Raw genomic sequence first — 17615 nt, forward strand, 5'->3', positions numbered from 1 at the left:
GACCAAAGCAAAAAGAAACTGCGCTGATGTTACTGTACATGTTTTTATTAAGTCAACAGCCGATCACAAGGTGCACACGAGGGACGATCACTGACAGCAGCGCACCTACATGTTTCTTTTACAACGACGGCGACTGAGGTAACAGAATTACAGACAGAGGCAACACCCAAAGCATGAAGACAAGCAAACAGTAACACCCAAGAAAGTACACACACCGCCGAGCTTGGCTGCCTCCACATACAAGCGTCACAGATCCTCAGGATGACTAAGCTGCTGATGGGAATAACGTGACTCCATCTCGCTGTGCTCCTTTCTGTTAGTCCAGGTAGTGTCTGAAGGATCCAGGCTTCCAGTGCGTCACACCTCCAAAAGAGGCGTGGCCTTTTGGCTCGTTTGCTCCCGGGTCACTTCTGCACGAGAAACAGCAAATGAATAAAACATCAGTCATTAAAACAAGTGAGACTCGTGGGAGTGATTGTTTTGGAAGGATACGACGACGCCTTACTTTAGACACATCAGTCTCTGTGCTGCCTGCCTCTGAATCAGGATCCTGTGGGACAGGAGACATTCAGATCATGTGCAAACCACGCTGCTGCTCATCAGAATCAGAATCGTGTTTATTGGCCAAGTATATGTGCAGACACATACAGGGAATTTGGTTCCGGTAGATGGCGGCTCTCAAGCACAGTAATGTAAAAAACACACACACACACACACACACACACACACACACACACACACACACACACACACACACACACACACACACACACACACACACACACACACACACACGTCTATATATACATTACACATGCATACACATACATACACAAGCTGTGTAAACCAACTATAAATAACGAATCTAAACTTGTATACATGAAATACAGAAATCAATGAGGTGGAATGAATACTACACAATGTACATAAGGTGCAGCTGCAGTCTGGCAGTGGGAGCAGTGTGACAGGTCAACTGTTTAGGAGGGAGATGGCGAGGGGAAAGAAACTGTTCCTGTGTCGGGTGGTCCTGGTCTGCAGGCTTCTGTACCGTCTGCCAGAGGGCAGCAGATCAAAAAGTCTGTGTCCAGGGTGTGAGGGGTCTGTGATGATTTTCCCTGCCCGTTTCCTGGTTCTTGAGAGGTACAGATCCTGGATGGAGGGCAGGGGGGCGCCGATGATCCTTTCTGCTGCCCGTACAGTCCGCTGCAGTCTGCTCCTGTCCTGTTTAGTGGCTGCTCCATACCAGACTGTGATGGAGGAGCACAGGACAGACTCAATGACCAGTGTAGAACTGGATCAGCAGCTCCTGTGGGAGACTGTACTTCCACAGTTGTCTCAGGAAGTACATCCTCTGCTGGGTCTTTTTGAGGATGGAGTTGATGTTGGTCTCCCACTTCAGGTCCTGGGAGATGGTTGTACCCAGGAACTTGAAGATCTTCACAGTCGACACAGGGCTGTCTGATATGGTGAGGGGGAGCAGAGTTGAGGGATGTCTCCTGAAGTCCACTGTCATCTCTACAGTCTTAAGAGTGTTCAGCTCCAGATTGTGCTGACTGCACCAGAGTACCAGCCGCTCAACTTCCTGCCGGTATGCAGACTCATCACCATCCTGAATGAGGCCGATGACGGTGGGGTCATCTGCAAACTTTAGGAGTTTAACAGCTGAGTTCTTGGAGGTGCAGTCGTTAGTGTAGAGGGAGAACAGTAGGGGTGAGAGGACACATCCTTGAGGGACCGGGTTTCAGAGGTGATCTCCCCCAGCCTCACTTGTTGCTTTCTGTCTGTCAGGAAGCTGGTGATCCACTGACAGGTAGCTGGTGACACGCTGAGCTGGGAGAGTTTGGAGGAGAGAAGTTCAGGCACAATGGTGTTAAAAGCCGAACTAAAGTCCACAAACGGGACCCTGGCATAAGTTCCCGGGCGGTTGAGGGTCCAGCTGGTGGCCTGTAATGTCTTTCAGATGGGCTAACACCAGTCGTTCGAAGGATTTCATGACCACAGACGTCAAGGCGACAGGTCTGTAGTCATTCAGTCCTGTGATGGGGATCTGTTGAAGATGCGAGTAAAGATGGGAGCCAGCTGTTCAGCACAGGTTTTGAGGCAGGAGGGTGAGACGCCGTCTGGTCCGGGGGCTTTCCTGGGCTTCTGTTTCTGGAATAGTCGGCTCACATCCTCAGTGTGTATTCTGAGTTTCAGTGAGGAGGAAAGGGGGGTGAGAGGTGTGGTGGAGGTCGTTGAGTCTTGATTGGGGAGGGCGGTGGTGGTCGTTGAGTCTGGATTGGGGAGGGCGGTGGTGGTCGTTGAGACTGGATTGGGGAGGGCGGTGGAGGTCGTTGAGACTGGATTGGGGAGGGGGAGGGTAAAGGAGGGAGAGGTGGAAGGTGTGTTGGGGGTCAATGTCTGAAGCAATGTCCCTGGGGAGGGGAGGGTGGGGCGTGGGAGTCTGTCTGTCTCAAACCTGCAGTAGAAAGTGTTTAACTCGTTGGCCAGGTCTTTGTGTGCTTCAATAGTGGGTGGGGGCGTCTGTAGCTGGTGATTTCCTGCAGGCCCCCCCACACTGACGCAGGGTCGTTGGCTGGGAGCCGTTCTTCCAGCTTCTGGGAGTAGATGCTTTTAGCTGTCTTAAATCTGCCGCGCGATTAGGCTTAAAATAAAAGAACCTGCTCTACTGCACAGACTGCCTCCTACTCACTTTGGACCGGTCTTTGCCTTGAGCCTGTTTTGCATTTGCTTCGAGGGTGTAATAGACGTTCGTGTCTACACCAACCGACTCGCTGTCCTGCTGTAAAACAGAAGTGAAAGAGGAAAGCAGTCTGGGTGGGACGGACACAGATTTCATCTTCCATCAGATAATCTGTACTAATCACAGACTCTCTCACACGTTATGGGAATGAACACAGCAATAATCTGATGGTAAGTGAAGGTTACGGCTTCCGTGTGAAATGTATGGCTGGACGTGGTGAAGGAAAATAAGCTCCAATGACTTTCTCTGATTGGTTGAACACCTCTCTGCTGCCCTCTGCTGTTCAAAGAGAGCACAGACTCATTTTTGAAGGTCTTACCTGTACTTGTGTGTCCGTGTATTTGAATTTCATGTTCTTGTAAAATTCTCTTTTCGGTAGCAAATAGAGCAGCACCAAGTCACACACTACAGTCGCCTAAAAAGAGGAGAAAGAAACAACTGCGTCATCTCCTGTTGGATTACAACACTGTGCAAAAGTCTCGAACCACCGAATATTTTAAATCTTTGTCATTACCTACAAAGAGAACACCTCTGCAGACTCTGGACACTCACTGGAGTTACTTTTAGCTCCTCATCAGCACAGCAGGTAGCGCTGCGTGTTTGTGTGTCGCTGGCTAGAATGAAACCAGCAACCTCTCACCTGCCACACAAATGTGTAAACTACCACATTATGGAGCCTCACACACTAGCTACTCACTAGTAGGTGCAAACGACCTCTGATCTCAGCCAAGCCAAACTAACGGAGCCACCGTTAGGCTTTTACAGTGTTGGGTGGCCGATTGCTGAACCAGGTGTGCACTGGCACCTGAGGGGAAAACTGGTGGCAGCTGAGTTCAAGGAAGACAAAATAGTACACAGATATAAAGGCCTGCTTTGTCTGCAACACCAGGAACATTGGACATGTGGTCGAACGTACAGTTTGTTTAACTGAAACAAGTCTTTATTCTTCAACACAGCCTGAACTCGTTTGTTGTCATTTCTCTTCAGGAACAGTTCTCCAGACTTTTTGAAGGACGTTCAAAGCTCTTCTTTGGATGTTGGCTGTTATTTGTCCTGTTCACTGCTTCAGTAATGTTGAGATCTGACTGATTGTGTGTTTGTGTATCCAGGTATGCCTTTGCTGCATTGTGTTTGGGATCATGGGATCATTGTCACGCTGAAGCTGTCACCAATCAGAAGCTTTCCACTCTTGCTGCACCGTGGATCAAAATCAGATTTTTGTTTTTTTCCATCAGTTTTGACACGACCTCCAACACCACGACATAACCTGCACCACATTTAACCGCGGTATGTTTGGACACAGTCCCTGGAGTTAGGTGCCTCAGTCATTCATATGTCAGTGTCCACAGAGGCCTTCAGAAAACCTGGAGAACCACTTTAAAACTTAGAACGGAGCCTGGTTCCTAAGAGTATCAAACACGAGGGCCGACTTTTGCACAGACGTGTGGAATATGTAAGTAAATATTTCAGCTTTCAACATACCACTCCAAAAATTCCCACTCCAGAGCCGATGGCTGTGAGGGTAGGGATGATATCAAATTTCCGCGCCTGTGAAGAGCAGAGTCATATCAACTCCTTTGGTTTATTCTTCCAGTGACAAAAGCATACTTAAGATAAACGTGTTACTCACAAGTGACTGGACGATGATGTCAAACCTGATGCCAAACACTTTCAGAAGTGTTCTTTTCTGAATTTTGTCCTCCATATAATGCCTCGCAAACCTGCAGACAGACACAACCACAATATGTTAGCAGGCATATGAAATACGTTTCAAAAGCATTTGACAAACACGTCATCATCCGTGTATTTACTGAGCGAGCTGTGAAGAAACAACAAGAAAAGGCAGTTGAGACAAGTCAACACTGTTTCACTGAGCAAACATCAGAAACTTCAGCCAGTCGACTTGGCAGATTCAGCGGAGCTGAAGCAGCATTAGGAGCAAATAGCGAGTGAAGCCGATTCCATGGAAAATGAACAATAACAGTGACAGAACAACATTTCTCCATCAGCCAGCAGGTGAACAATGAATAACAGAGCAGGAGCATGCATGTGTCTGTGGTGCGCGAGGAAGCAGAAATGAACTGCAGTAGTTTCAAACACTGAGCCAATATGTGCGATGTTGTCAACAGTTTCAAAGGTTAGATGAGAAGAGCGAGTCCACGTTATCATGAAGTTAGCGAGAGCTCAGCAAATGGAAGTGTAAAGCTTATTAATTAATATATAATATTAATAATATTATTAACATGAGACCTTAAAAGTGCTGCAAGCTAAAATGATAATATATGCGCTTCAGAGGTTTTCTGGACACAAACTAACAGAAAAAGGAACAAATCTCTCGCTGAGCTGTGTTTTTCACACACCTGAAATTGTAGCCCACTGAAGAGCCTTCTTTGCTTCCATAGAGTCCATGAAAGGTGTACTCTGGTTTACAGTGTTTTACATGCACGTCAAAGTTACACGTCCAGTCGACCACGATCCCGATGGCTCCTCCCTGTCAGGACACAAACGCCGTCTTCATCACAGCAGGAGAAGAAGAGAAGCAAAACACGGAAACATGACAGGAATTTCAGAAAGAAGCAGAAATTCAAACTCACCACTTTAGCTACTGTTTGAAAGTTTAAGCCAGAAAGTTTAATAATGTCTCCCAGTTTGAATATAGGGCACAGGGGAGCGCTGAGTGGATGATACAGGCAACTGCTGATGTAGTTGGAGTCGACGTCCTCCACTAGGTTGCTCCTGAAAACGAAAAAACAGTGAAATATTTGACACTTTCTGTACTTTTACCAAAATGAGTGATTAGACTTGTGGTTTGATTTAGAAGCTGAAGATATAAGAGTTAAAAGAAGAACAGAGTTTACTGTGTAGCTCTGTTTGCTTCAAAGCTGTGTTTCATTTGGCAACAGGTTACAGAAGAAACTGAAATGTATAAAATCATTGTGATTGTTTTTATGACATCATAGAAACGTGAACAAATATCTCAGTAAAAACTGAAGAGTATAAAAAACAAATTTGTGCCACTGACTGAAGATTTCTGGCCACAACTGTTTTATAAAGTTACAATAGTCATGCCAGAGCAGGACACACTCATCACACTCATCACATCTTCTGAGGTAAATGTGTCTCCGTCACCTCGAGACGCCGAATGCGGGGAACGTGACGGAGTTTTTGATGAACAGAGTGTAGTTCTCTGCAGACAACAACAGCGGAGGACTGAAACGGAAACAAGATCAGATTTCAAATGAGCATGTTTGCTTCCACAGATGATTGTGTAATCGCACAATCGTGAATAATTCAGTTTGTCTGCGTACTCTGGTACGTCGCGGTCGTCCTCCACTGGACACCAGGCCAGCACTTCACAGGTCTTAGTCCTGTTCACGCAGACTCCGGTCATTTCTCCTTGATACAGAAACAAAGAGTTAGAGTCGATTACTCAACAGTGAAACAGGCAGCAGCGTGGGCGTTGGCAGCAGTTTCAAACACTTTCTTGCCTCCACTTTTATCTTGAATTAGCATCAACAGCAGCGTATAAAAGCAAAGCAAACGCTGAACCAGCTCTTTCTTTTAGCCTTAATCCCAATGTTATCGCCTCCCTGTGCGCGTACAGCTTCGCTGCTATCGGTCTCTCATCGTGCGTGTGATGAGCTTGCAGACAGTCTCCAGCAGGCGCCCACTCGGCTTCGGCCCTCTGACCTTTGTGTTTGGCTGCAGGACAGTCCCGCGTTTACTTGTTTTTAAGCGTGGAGGCTGAGCGCCTGCATGTGACTGGTGTGAGCCAGACAGATGTAAAGCTTCGGTCTGATTGAGGGCGACGTGGAAAGGCTCTGAACTGAACTCTGGGACGGATGAAGGACAATAAGTTTATATAACTGTTCTTAGAACCAGCCACACATTTGGACACATTAGAGCTCATGTGGCTGTGTCTTTGTGTGCTTGCAGTTTATATTAGCTGGCATGCATGCAGTTGAGCGTGCTTATATATACATGCATGTATGTCTGTTTGCTTAAGGCAGAGTTTCAGCTGCTTACTTTAGCGGACAACAAGCCGTACTACAAACACACACCAAATGTTTGGTTGCTAAGGCCTGGTTTGTTGAGATGAATCTGTTTCTTCTTCTCAGCGCCGGACGAATGCAATTCATGAATTCTGTGTAAATGTTTACCTCAGCAGCCGTGACTCATATCTGCTGTATTTATATAGATGCTGTTGCGTGAGCCTGTCCTGTCACAGCTACGGCCCACTTTGCAAATACACTGCTGCTCCATCACCTGACACCATCCCCGACCTCGCTCAATAAATGGCTTCAGTGAGTTTCAGAAGGCTTCTCAGCTCCGGCGAAGCAAAATTACATAACAAGAAGCACAAAATCTGGACTGGTGTGAGTTGGCAACAGACTCAGTGAGGACCGCTGAGGTCACACTCTCAGCCTGTCAGGATTTACCGTTTCCCGTACGTTTGAAACTCCCTCCTTCACAGTCGGCGTCTGTATTGCAGTTGTGTTTGCCCGGGAGCTGTTATAAAGAAGACACTGGGGTCAGTCTGTGTACACAAGTACAAAAGAAGGACATGAAGAAGAAGACAGGAAAACACCCTGGGAGTGTGAAAGAAACGTCTTGTTTTTATAGTCTTACATGTATGGATCCCACACACACTGCTCTTTGGGCCATTAGGCTTTAAAAGAGCCCTTTTCTGCTATACAACTTTCGGACAATTACCCAATTACAGAAATAGTCTTGGAATGAGATACAACTTCCGCTCGTTTTACTAAATATGGAAGCGCAGGAGGAAAGGAAGGAAGCAGGAAGAGGGAGGAATGAGAGAGAGAACCAGTGCTTTTTCACCTACCTCTGGACAGGTTCCCATTGACTGACCCTCAGTCATGATATAGTTTGTCATCACTACAAATGATGAGTCTCCCTGAAGTTTTAAAAGAGAAGAAGCAATGTGTTTAAAAGCAGTGAGCACAGACCTTAAAGCAAACTTCTGCGAGCCATGGCTCGTTGTATTTCACAGGAACTGGAGCAGAAGAGCTGAAATAGTTGCAGAGCAACAGAAATCCCCTCACAGGAAGAAGGTTGGGGTGGATGGATGGGTCAACACGGCGTTCGACGGTCAGGATCATTGCACAATCTCAACTGTGAGACTATTTACAAGGCCGTGATCATATTTACAGTACAGTGATAAACGATATGATTGGACCGGTTCGTATATAACACCTTTCTACTCTAACACTTTTTACAGTGCGCCTCATTCACCTTCGGTCCAGCACCGACCCTCCTGGAGGTGACGTGGGTTTCAGCATCGTACCCACGGATGCTTTGACACGCAGACTCGAGCAGCAAAGGTTCGACCCCCCGAGCGTCTGCAGTCACCCTGAGCACACACGTATGTGAGAGCTGTCACGCAATTTGTGTGTTGTGTAGCGAATGTCCTGGTTCCTCTGTGTTTCCAGTTTGTGATCTAAGCCAATAGAGAACTGTAAGCATCTTTATTATACTGCGAGTTGAACTTTTGGCAGGTCAAATGCCATATCATTAGGCAGTAGGAGGGGGTAAAACTCTCTTTACTTTTGCTCAAAATCACAGTTAAATTAAAATGTTCTGTATAAGTTCATTGTGACACTGACACATTCCAGGTTGTTTTTCTTCTCTTTTGCATCTCTGGTGGCTTCCTGTGTTTCCTGTGTCTCTCGGTTTGTCTGTGGAGCCTTTCAGTGTCACTCCTTGTTGGTATTTCCTGCAAGGTTACCTACTTGTCTTGTGTGCTCGTGTGGTTTTTCTCCTTCGTGATTGCTGGCTCCGTCCTTTTTGCTTCACCTGTATCTTGTTATCCAATCAGCTGTTTTTAGTGCAGCCCTGATGCTGGGCTTCAGTTATCGCCGACACCCTTCCTCTTGTGCTTTGCCTTAAACGATTGCATTCATATGTTGTTCCTGCCAATGTTTTCTTTCTTCCTTTTTCAGGCCTCTCTTTGAACCGAACGTCGACATAACAGTGAGGTCACGTGACGATTACTAAAACAATGACCACCTGACAATAAAGTGCATTTGATCAAAGTGCGTGATGGAGAAAAGTGATCTTTTCATTGTGTAACACTGAAACCACCTGTTTGCCTTGCTCTGAATTAAAGCCCACACCCACACCTCAGAGCAAACATGGCAGCCTACATTGTGTCTTCTTTTTTCTTTCCCACAGTTAACAGGACACAGCAACACTGGAGGCAAACAAAGTTATCTATTTGATCAGTGTCCCTGCTTTGCTCTCACATGCAATAAAGCTGCAGAGTCGCGTCGACAGAGGTGAACGTTACAAACCTCTGCTTCTTTGTCAGCCTTGAGTTTTCTAGCAAACAGCAGTGACACGTTGTCCTGCTCAGCTGATGTTTCCTCACTCTGACAGTTGATTTCATCAAATCTGCCTCTGGTGACCGACTTACATCAGGTGCCAAACAAATTACCGACCACTTAGGAGTCACGAGACGACGACATATCAAATGTTACTGGGGGCACGAAAGGTCACTGACCTGTGAAGGGAAGACATAATCAGCCACGTCCCAGACCCTCTCTCCCCCGCTGTTGTTGGTGTAGCCCACTCCTTTCATTTTGGTGAAGACGGAGCTGACGGCCGTGTCTGTGGACTGGTAACCTTTCTCATAGATGAAAACCCACCTGTGCACGAAACAGAGAGCATTCTGTTCAAAATCCCACTTCACCCCAAAGCAAGGGCTTGCACAAGGACGACACCGGCACTGCACACAGCCATCAGCACAACTACCAGGACAAACGTGCCTGTAGTCATGCAACGCACTGGCTCGTGTTCTTGTCCATTCAGCACCGCAAAGACACAGCAGACGTACTGCATCTCAGCTCCAAACTATCACAGCAGCTGCTGAAAGAAAGCAAAGGTAAAAGTGTTCGTGCTGAGCATTAATAGGGGCGATCGTGGCTCAAGAGTTGGGAGTTCGCCTTGTAATCGGAAGGTTGCCGGTTCGAGCCCCGGCTCGGACAGTCTCGGTCGTTGTGTCCTTGGCCAAGACACCGTTGCCAGTGTCCGGCAGCCTCGCCTCTGTCAGTGCGCCCCAGGGTGGCTGTGGCTACAATGTAGCTGCCATCACCAGTGTGTGAATGTGTGGATGACTGGGTGTGTAAAGCGCTTTACTGGTCCCTGAGGACCCCAAAGCGCTTTACAAATACAGACCATTTACCATTATCAGGGTCCTGATCAGTGTTGACAGGATTTCTCCAGAGTCTGTGTCACATTCAAAGGTCAGCTTTTGTGTGGATCTGCAAACACGTCAGTAACAACTAGTTAAAAGTTATTTCATCTGTTTGTTAAACCTGACTCTCAAATAGGGAATATGACATTATCATGTCCTTCACAGCTGGAGTGAGATGGACTGCATCCCAGCTGTATAGTACTATAGATGAGTCCGGTCCCCAGACCTGTTGTCAGCAGGGACTCCTTTAAGATCTCCGAGTCTTCCCACCAAAGACACATTTCCCCTTCGGTACCCGTATGGCTGCCGTATATGAAAACTGCTATTTTATTTCTTTTGTTTTAAATTTGTCAGAAGGTTTGAAAAACACTACAATTTTTAAAAAGTTAGAATTTTTCATGGTTCGTGCTCGACGGGGTTAAAAACGTCTTTCACAGCATCAGCACATTAACACATACTGTAGTTACATTTTTGTGATGTTGTATTAGCTCTAAGTTTGTGAATGATGGTCCGGTCTTTCCACTGGCTGCGACAATACAAAAAAGCTGCAAGATCCACGGCCCACATCTCGCTGCAGGCACTTTCACTTTGTAAAGTCATTGTTAAAAACATTGAGTCCTCACAGAAACTGAGTGCTGGGTTTGTCACGGTGAAGCTGAAACTTTGCTCACATGAAAGGATTCCAGTTCAGCAAAAAGCAGCTTTACACTTGGGGTGCATCACCTTAAACTCATTTACTTCCTCTGCTTGCGTGTCTGTGTGTGTGTTTGTAGCCACGAGGTAAAGGCAACAGCTGGTGTGCACTGAGCTGATACAGTGTGTACACACACACTGTGACGCATGTGTAGAGCTATTTCATACAGGCTGTGAAAAAGCAATTAGCCCCTGGCAGGAAGCCCACAGGACAGCGTGTGGTGCAGCATATCTTCATTCGTCTGCAATGAAAGCTCCTCAGAGCGGCGAACGAGAAGAAGCATCTTTCAAACTGCAGAGTGAAGTCGTAAGCACAAAAGCAGCAACGTCTATCAGCATGGCAAATCGAATTATATAGGTTGGAGGGAGCTGGTGAAAAAATGCGGAGAAACGGGAGAAAAAACAGGGCAAATTAAAGGAATAAAGAAAGCTATGAGCGTGGAAATAATGGAAGCATCTTCCAAAACAGCAGCGTAAGAGAGATGCGTATCTGCGAGCGGCTGGGAGGAGGCTCTTTGATGTTGGGGAGAGTTTCCCACCATACTGTGCTGCTGAGATTAGTTTTTATTTAAAGACAGAATGAAAAGAAAAATAAATCAACCTTCAAGTTAAAGCCAAAAACATAAACAGAGGATTGGGATTTTTTTTTTAGCATAAAAGTTACAAAAAGAGAGTGTGGTTTTCTGGGGCTGTTCTTTATCCCCTTCTACTGCTTATTTGAGTCCAGGTCGCAGGGCACCAGCCCAAACACCCCTCTCCCACCTCCTCCTCCAACTCATCCAGGAGGACACCAAAGCATTCCCAACACACCAGAGATGTAATCTCTCCAGCATGTCCTGGGTCTACCCCAGGGGCCTCTCAAACAACCTGAACTGTGAGGGATTTATGAAGGCCACTCAAGTGTTTATTACATGTGAAGTTTGAGTATGTTCGTCTGTTTTTTCCTGTTTCATTTGATAGATGCTTCCCAGTTAATTACCCAGCAGAATGTCCTCTATGGGAGCGCCTCTGTCTCAGCATCCATGTCTGTAGTCTGTTGCCTGCCTTCGATTCTGTTTGTCCCCTGAGCTGTTGAAGGCTGTTTGCTCAGGCTGCCTCTGCTGTGAGTCTCGATTCACTGAATCCCTGCTTCAGCATCCGAGAGAGAGACGGGCGGACTTCTGCCCTGACCCGTCCGCTTCAAGTCTGAAGAGAGGAGACGGCTTTATAATTGCATCTCCCTCATGCACATCACCACGCCGCTTTAATGTGGCTGCAGGAGGCAGGTGTGTGTGTGTGTGTGTGTGTGTGTGTGTGTGTGTGTGTGTGTATGTGTGTGTGTGTGTGTGTGTGTGTGTGTGTGTGTGTGTGTGTGTGTGTGTGTGTGTGTGTGTGCCATGAACTTTTTCTGATCTTGATGATTCAGATCTGAATCAGCCGTTTAAAATCACATCCCTCACTTATAAAAACCCGACTTTAAACAAGACACGATGTTAAACTTGTCTACTGCTTTTCCATTTTTGGTCACCAGCAGCAGCAGATGATAATGCGTCTGTGCTCTGTTTGGCAGTGAACTGGGCAGCAGTTGATTGTTATCTGTTTGAGCATATGCCCGGGCATATTTATCACACGCAGCTCCTCAGGTTCTGCTGTTTGGAGGTGCATGAAGGGAAACGTTAGAGTCACACAGCTGCATAAGCAAGTAACCGTGAGATGAAGTGAGATAAGTAAAGGAAACAGGTTCTCCCTTTTTCAGGATGAATTTCCAGCGAATAGCTCCGGCATGTCTAATCAGGTTAGGGTGGGTGGGTGGGTGGTGAGAGGCTGAGTAGACAAACAAGTATGCTGCAGGGGTTTTGTCCAAACATGAAATGGGCAGGAGCTCGGCTCTGTTGTGCCATGTTCACACCTTCTTTTCACAGTCAATCATAGTGATTCTTACAACTGTCATTTGTGCCTGTTTGCTGTGTCAACAATAACTGCAGTGACGGTATGTGTCCCTGCACAAGCCCAACATCTTCCTTTCACTTTCCCCCCACTCTATCCACACAAAGTGAACTCTGGGTCACTCGGGAGGGAAGTTCCAGACAAGATGAACTACACAAAGTGATGCAAACCCTTTCTCACCATTTCCTTACAGCTAAAAACAAAAAGAGAAAAAGGTGTGCAGGTCTTACCCGATGATGTAAACCAGAACCCCCAGCTGGATGAGCCGGCACACCACTCCCACCCTCCTGTTCCTCACCAGCACCTGGCGGGGAGTCTCATACTCAAAGAAGAAGTCGGAGAGGGCGCTGGTGATTTGGTTCTTCATCTTCTCTCACGGCTGACCCGCAGGGAAGAGGGTCTCTGTTTCTCCTCACTTGCATATAAAAACTCCCAAGAAATTCTTTTTTCCTTTGTTCTTCACTTGTGTCCTCTGCCTCCTCTCATGAATAATCTCTTATACTCTTCATGTGAAGTCCTAAAGTCTAAAGACTTCCTCCTCCCTTCCTCCTCTCTCTCTCTCTCTTGCGCTCCGTCTCTCCTCCTCCTCCTCTCTCTCTCTCTCTGCACTCGGTCGCTCTGTTATCAGCCTGTTGCCTTTTTGCGTAACTTGACCGTTTCCGTGCATCTCCTGGCTTTTCTCAGGAGACATAATAAGCACAGAGACATCTGTCGAAATTTACTGTTAACTTGGTCTGCAAGTTTCAATAACTTAACAGTTGCCACACACAAGCACCGGATGCCCTCCTCTCTTTGAGCAATCAAACCTTATCAGCCACGCTGACACTCTCTTCCTGCGTGCTACACAGAGATAGAAGCCACAGAAGCTAAGCATAAACACGGTGCATCTTCCACAGTTCTGCATGTTTGCCCACTCTCGTCTCACCGTTTGTCAGGCAGTAAGCCTTCTTAACTTTTATCAACACCGTGTGTGGGCGCACGCCGCCAAACACTTTGATTTTCTCATCCAGCTCAATAATTCAGGCCCCTTCTCTCCATTCTCATGCCGACGGCTGCTTTGCATTTTCTAATCTTCACAAAGGGAAGTCCAAATGGCCTCATGAAACTGTGAGGCTTTGAAAAATGTTGCTTCCACTTGTGAGCATTTCTTGCCTTCTCGCTCCCGATATAAATAAACGGGGGCATCTCGTCTGGAGTCAAATCCAAATCTAAATCTGGTTAAATCTAAAAGACACGAGTACATGCTGGGAATCGCCACAAAATGCCATGCATAGAATTTAGTGGGATTGCAAGGATTGGGAAGGATTTTAAGGATTTTGCAAAAAAAGGGCTGCATGACAATCAAAGTATTAAATGAAACGCTCTGTTAGCACAATTGGCACAAACTGCTGTTTTTATAGGCACACTGGTGGATAAATGACTGAGAAACAAGAGCGAGCGTCAGATCACTTTATAATTCAGGCACTTTTCCAGAGTCAAATGAATGTTTTCCCAGGGTGACATGCAGTGTGGCCCTGACTCCTGTGCTCCAGAACAACCCCGAGACTGAGGCTGAGCGTCACAATATGTGAATGAATGAACGCACCACGAACAGGAGGGGCTGGATGAGCCTCAGACTGACAGTAATTGGCAGAGACAGACTGAAGTCACGACTCGTGAATGACTGCGTAGAAAGGATTAGTGCTGACTGCATGCCTGAACTAACTATCTTCACTGAACTAGTTCCCGTTGCTGTTTTTCTTCTCCTCTGCCTCACGTACGTGCTGTTGGAGCAGTGAACTCTCATGAGAAACGTGGCCAAACCTTCAAATAATGAGACCAGTGCATGTAAAAGTAGCCCGCAGGGTTATGGCTGGTGATGGAGGACGCCGTGGCGGGCAGACTAACCGGAAGAAGCACAAAGACAGAAGCACAAATTCCACAAAATGGTAATGGGAGGGTGAACACGGGAGGAGGGGACAACACTGTGCACTGACAGGAGACACGTGAACCCACAGGTGGGAACGAGGCACAGGTGGGGACAGTGAGCACGGCAGCTGTGTTTCATGGCTTCCTGTCACAGCACCCGTGATGAAAGCACCACGACTCTGTTTGCTGAATGTTGCGTTATTCTGACTTCTGCTGGTTCAGTATAGTCTCAGGCTCTTTGAGTTTAGTTACACAGGTTCTGCTTTTGGTTACAGTTCATATCCAAACCCCCCCCCCACACACACATACACATTAGGCACCTGTGTGTAGGGCTTTAGTTTGCATGTGTTCTTTGTTGTGGTGTCTGCTTCTCTACCTGGTCTGGGATTCATTCATGGACTTGTTTTGTGTCAGGCGCTTGTGAAGCATCAAATAAAGGTTAGTTCTTTAACATGTTCAGCTCTTTGTCTGCCTCGTGGTCCACATTACCACCATCACGCACAGAGAAAAGGTGAAGGGTTTGTTTACAGCTGACTGTATTTAATAACTGGTCTAAGATGTGAAGACAACAAACAGGTATTTAAATGATCCTCCTTCATGTTCCAGTTGCAGCTGAGGAGGACTGAAGACAGTGGAGAGAAGGCACTAATGAGAGTAAAGCCTCCACAAAGCAATCATCAATGTAGAACAAGTCAGTGGGATAAAGTTATCCAGAGGGTAACTTTTTTTCTTGCTTGTCGGGGCAAGAGCCACGATTCGCTCCCGGGAAAGGAGACAAATTCCTTTGGGCTTGCGTCAGGAAGTGCGTCCGATTTAAACATCTACAAATCGAACATGGGAGCTGCTCGCTGTGACGACCTCTTGTTAGTAAGGGAGCAGCTGAAACAGCATTATCACACACAGCCCAGATAGCAAATATTCATTCAATTAATGTTTAATCAGCATCAGTTCAATGTCCTCCTGCTATCTGGGGGATCTATAAGAACTAGTGATGGGAATTCCCAGTCTCTTTAGATTCTTTATGATATGCTGTTCTTGCAGACTCTACACTCGGCCTCTGTGTTGTCTATAAAATTCCAGATAGAAATAGATTTTCAATCTTGAGCCGAGCCACAAACAACCTGCACAGGCTCCTGAGAACTGTCCACCCATCAGTGCAAGGGGAAGATGAAACACAATCAGCTGAGTGTGATATTAACGAAGATGCCAGTGTGTCTAATGCACCTGCTGCTGCTGCATCTACAGCATCTTGCAGTACACCACCATCACCACCTAAACCAACCCAGAGCTCTATGAGAGCGTTTTTGCAGAAGTCTGTGACCCAGCAAGACACAACTCAGCTGATAAAGACCTGAAAACGATTGCACTTGATTTCCAACTATTTTCAGTTGTGGATGATAAAGGATTCAGAAAGTTTATTCATGCACGGAATCCTATGTATGTAATTCCAAGCAGGAAAACACGCTCCCAAAAAATCCTCCCAGGCCTGTCTGACAGAGAACACACATCTTCTTTTTGTTTTGCACATTAATTTATATTTCATTGTGTTGTGGTTTGCAGTGTTTTGTGTTGTTTCACTTTAAATTTATTTAAAAGGAAAAAGCTGAAAATTTAAATGGTCCAAAGTTGAACTGTAAATAGTTGGTTTTTGTATTTTATAATGTATTTTTTTAATTTTAGGTGGAGTGAATAAATAAAAGCATATTTATATAATAAACATATATAAATAAAAAACTTTTTTTACATTAGTATTTCATGTTGTGCATATTTTTATTGTTGTTGATAATAAATTAATTAAAGCAACAAAACAACCTGAAGAAAGAGCCGGCTCTCTAAAAAAATCCCATCACTGATGTTGACATGTGTGTCAGTGGGGCTGTTCATGATTCTGTCTGCATGTTGTAATATTAATACTGACTTTAATGACTGACCACGGACTTTTGGAGCTAGAAATAAGAGTGGCACAGTAACCGTTTCTTCATCACACACGGACGGCTCTGGATCGGGTTTGTGTTCTTCTGCACTTTGCACAGCTCGTGTTTTGAGAACAGATGTCAGGTTTATACGGTGAAATTTGGAAGAGTGTAGTTCTCCTCTGACTGACTCCGGCTGAATCCACATGAATCTCAGCCCACAGGAAAACAGTCCCATCAGCTCCTGACATCAATAATCTGTCAGTTGCCCCTCAGTGATTTAAAAAAGAAATTCCCAAATGCCTAAAAGCCGTGGTTACGTAGTGTTTTGATAAGCTGACTACGTTAATAAGATCTTGGTACAATCCTGGTTATTAATGACATGTCTTTGTTTATCAATTAATCCATTTTTACTATATAATCCACAGATTTTCATCTCACGCAAACTCGTGCTCGTAAAGTTAGTGTTAGTCTGACCTTTAGGGTGATACTAGCTGTCAGAGTTTGAGTGGCAGTAACAACGCAGGCGGTGAGAAACCGAAGGACACTGAGGAACAGTGAGGAGCGCCGCACCTGTAAAAATAAAGTGCTTTTCACCACAGGAAGTGAGTAACGTTAAAAAAACTGTTGCAGTCGCTCCCATCTCATTTATTGTTTCATGTCCTCCAAACTAGAGTGATGTTAATGGACTAAGAAGTGTAAAGTGTGTATATATCCTGTTTTGTAGAGCACTCTTGTATTGCTTATACTGCAGTTTAAGTCACACTGGTGTCTGCTATATACTCCCTAAGACACACCTATTGCCTTGAGAACTGTTTAAACTGTGGCACAGATTCATTCCTCAGAGATGCTGGTTCATACAGACATGATGGCGTCACACAGCTGCCGCAGATTTGTCGGCTGCACATCCATGATGCCAACCTCCTGTCTTACATCATTTATGATGTAAGGAGTGGCTCCATCTTTCTCCTCTGAAATCTCTATCAGCATCAAGTCACCAGCTGCCGCTCACTGGATGTTTTGCTCTCAGCTGCTGATGCTGCCACCAACAGCCATGCCGCGTTCAAAGTCACTGAGGTGAACTCAGTCGCTTGCTGCCCTTAAAGACAGTTGAATAGCTGTACCTAATAACGTGGCCGGTGTAGTAAAGGCAAACTGTATGGATATGTCCAGGAGGTCAAAGGGCTGTGCGCCAGTACAGGACGTATGTTACTACGTG

The 17615-nt window shown here is 45.9% G+C and overlaps 1 protein-coding gene and 1 long non-coding RNA gene across 4 annotated transcripts; one reads left to right on the forward strand and one right to left on the reverse strand.

Moving 5' to 3' along the window:
• Positions 1–29: 29 nt before the first annotated feature.
• Positions 30–13300, reverse strand: p2rx1 (purinergic receptor P2X, ligand-gated ion channel, 1). Of its 3 annotated transcripts, none has more exons than XM_004561662.5 (14): positions 12806–13285; positions 9264–9408; positions 7587–7658; positions 7195–7252; positions 6052–6139; positions 5873–5953; positions 5338–5479; positions 5104–5234; positions 4374–4464; positions 4226–4291; positions 3063–3158; positions 2693–2782; positions 506–550; positions 30–410 (listed from the first exon to the last, which is right to left on the reverse strand). In XM_004561662.5, exons 1-14 carry the CDS (start codon positions 12940–12942, stop codon positions 405–407), a joined length of 1248 nt encoding a protein of 415 aa, XP_004561719.1. In that variant the 5' UTR covers positions 12943–13285; the 3' UTR covers positions 30–404. The 3 variants fall into 3 exon arrangements, with proteins under 3 accessions (XP_004561719.1, XP_004561718.1, XP_004561720.1); XM_004561661.4 differs by having other exon boundaries at positions 7183–7252; XM_004561663.5 differs by lacking the exon at positions 2693–2782 and having other exon boundaries at positions 7183–7252; positions 12806–13300.
• On the forward strand, positions 7246–8882 carry LOC105941161 (uncharacterized). Its single transcript, XR_001167784.3, has 3 exons — positions 7246–7878; positions 7983–8126; positions 8704–8882. It is a non-coding gene; the product is annotated as an uncharacterized LOC105941161 (long non-coding RNA).
• Positions 13301–17615: the final 4315 nt, after the last annotated feature.

The sequence above is a fragment of the Maylandia zebra genome, linkage group LG10 (assembly GCF_041146795.1).
Source record: "Maylandia zebra isolate NMK-2024a linkage group LG10, Mzebra_GT3a, whole genome shotgun sequence".
NCBI classification, from domain to species: domain Eukaryota; kingdom Metazoa; phylum Chordata; class Actinopteri; order Cichliformes; family Cichlidae; genus Maylandia; species Maylandia zebra.

What these genes read in the sequence shown, in the direction of transcription:
- p2rx1 (XM_004561661.4), bottom strand. Translation starts at nt 12,942, where the DNA reads ATGAAGAACCAAATCACCAGCGCCCTCTCCGACTTCTTCTTTGAGTAT. An exon ending in GAGTGGGAATTTTTGGAGTG is followed by an intron (nt 3,159 to 4,225) that starts GTATGTTGAAAG and finishes TCCTCTTTTTAG; the next exon opens with GCGACTGTAGTGTGTGACTT. An exon ending in AAGGCAAAGACCGGTCCAAA is followed by an intron (nt 551 to 2,692) that starts GTGAGTAGGAGG and finishes CCTGTCCCACAG; the next exon opens with GATCCTGATTCAGAGGCAGG.